The following is a 2,335-nucleotide window of genomic DNA, read 5'->3' as shown; positions in this document are numbered from 1 at the left end:
TTACAAGCCTCTTGGGGCCTTGCGGGCGGGGAGGGGTTTCGGTATTTCCCCTGCCAGTAACTGGACGGCCAGCGTGGCGGGTGGTGCAGAGTTTAGTTTTATTTCACAGACGAGTCCATCAAAAATTAAATACCAGGTTTCGCTTTTTTTTTAAAACACTGGACAAATATGTACAAAATATGAACAACGTGAGGTATAAAACCGCAAGACTTTTTAAAGAAAACTCGTATGTACAGAAGCAGATATGTATACAATAGGCATTATCTTCCCATGGCTGAGCGCCTCACTTATGCCCCACAGATGATGCCAGTTTCTCTTCTGCAGCAGGACCCTATCACTCCCTGAATTTTCTTCTAAAATACAAAATCTGTAAAAAATAGTGCTAGAGATTTTCAAGGAAAAAAATATGGTTTTTTTTTCCTGTAAATGGAACCATCCAGACTGCAGGGCACAGTCCTCAGAAATCTGAGAAGGCACATCTCATCTCACATAAGAGCACAACCAAATCTGTCCAAAGACTCTACCTGATGAACGGAGGGATGTCTCCGTGGAGAGCACCATGGCAGGTAAAAGGGTGTGAACATAAGGCACTTGGCGGGATGGTCAGATCCCTCCCTATTTCAAAGAACATATTCTCTGCTTGCAAAGGGCAATTAAATTAATCCGTTTAAACTACATTTGTTTACACATACAAGGGGCTTAGTCCCGCAACCCAGACTCACTTCCACCCCAGCTAGACAGCTGATCAGCAACAGCAGCTGATTCAGACCCACCATGAGCAAGGACAGGGTACAGTATTATATTCCAATTAGAACATCGATTAATGTACAAATATATCTTACAAGTAATTAAATACAAACCATGTTACTTTAACCAAATTAGAGATCTGTCAAAAATGGACTGCTTGTGGAAAATACATCTTTCTTTCTCTGCTTACTATAAAATTAGTCTATTTGGTATTGGGTCTTTTTCTTTTGGTGGAACAGTAAAAGTTTTCTCCTGTGGTATAAAATTCTTCCAAACCAGCCCCTGGTAAAGTGCAAGCTGAGTTAGGGTCCACTCTCTGGGTGGTGCTGTTAGTGGGTAGGATTGTAATACCCTTTATCGCCTTCAATGTCCACTTCTTGATCAGAGTCCTCGGAGACATCTGACTCGAGGTCCTCCTGTGAGGCTGGCGAGGGGGTGTACTGTGAGCCATCCAAGGACACCTCCTTACCCTTCTGCTCGGGGGTCGGGCAGCTCTCCGGCCTTTGGTCATTGTGACTGTCAGCACCTTCCACTTCTTTTTTGGTGGCCTGGGGGTTCTCCTGCAATGAAAGATGCCTGTTTTACACGGAAATAAGGGCCACAGAGCCAGGAGGCTCGGGAATTCCATCTGCTGGGTGGGAAAACCACCTTGGGTTTCTTGCAGGAAAAGGCAGGTGCCTTCCTACCTCCCACCTCCTCAGGCCTCCTGCCTATAAACCTGTCCGAGTGAGCTGGGGCTGGGCGAGGGCTCCGCTACATGCAGGAGCTCGGCTCTGATCCCACTCCCCGGCAGCCACAGGAGCCACTGCTGTGAATAAGGCTCCTTGGTGATGGTTATCGCAGCCACTTCAAAAGAGTCAGGAGCTGCTGGAGCCCAGGAACCTCTGAACTTTTGTCTTTAGCAAAGCAAATGTTTATTATGAGTCTACAAACATGAAGCACAGCTTCCTCCTGCCCTGATTTTTCTTTAATTACACCCAGTGGCAAAAGAAGTGAGGCCGAATCCATCAGTGGCCCAAAAGCAAACGGGAAAAAATTACTAATTAAACTAAAACTCAACGTGAAAACACTCACCATCAAAACCAAAGCCAAGCCAAACCAAACCAAACCCCATTTCGGAAGGCAGGAGTAACCTGCCTGATGGCATCAGCAGCCATCTGGGGAGCCCAGGCCCCTCAGGGGACATGGAATGACACCCTTAGGAGAAAGCAGGCAGGCAGAGACACGTACCCATGACATAAACATGCGGGCTCGGAGAAATGGACGCGACTGAATGAAAAGGAGGAAATGACTTAAAATGGCCGAGCTCCCTGGACGCTGCAGCACAGGTCGGGCCCTGCCAAGGAGGCACTGCCAGGGACCCAGTCTGCCTCTTGCCAGAGTAAAGGGATTTAATGATTTATTATTAAACAATTTTTTTTTTCATTAAACCAACTGTAGTACAGGTTAAACCTAGGGGAAGGTCACAGAACAAATTCAGCTAGAGCATGGCACTGTGATTGGTTTTCTTTTCTTATTATTTTTATATTAAAGACTGGTTTATCAGTAAAACTTGTCCATCCAAGCCGGACTTGGACCACAGTGTAGG

The 2,335-nt window shown here is 46.2% G+C and overlaps 1 protein-coding gene across 1 annotated transcript in view; it reads right to left on the bottom strand.

The window, feature by feature from the left end:
* Positions 1 to 1,076: 1,076 nt before the first annotated feature.
* The window catches only part of HHEX (hematopoietically expressed homeobox), a gene marked incomplete at its 5' end in the record, with an annotated part of 2,051 nt that continues 792 nt past the window's right edge, over positions 1,077 to 2,335 (bottom strand). The window contains one exon of the mRNA XM_010142590.1: positions 1,077 to 1,307. Coding sequence (XP_010140892.1) covers positions 1,077 to 1,307 — 231 coding nt within the window. The remainder of the gene's footprint in view (positions 1,308 to 2,335) is intronic.

The sequence above is a fragment of the Buceros rhinoceros genome, unplaced genomic scaffold, assembly GCF_000710305.1.
Source record: "Buceros rhinoceros silvestris isolate BGI_N320 unplaced genomic scaffold, ASM71030v1 scaffold40488, whole genome shotgun sequence".
Lineage (NCBI taxonomy): Eukaryota > Metazoa > Chordata > Aves > Bucerotiformes > Bucerotidae > Buceros > Buceros rhinoceros.
The sequence above is the reverse complement of the archived record's forward strand: the minus strand, read 5'-3'. Positions and strand labels throughout refer to the sequence as shown.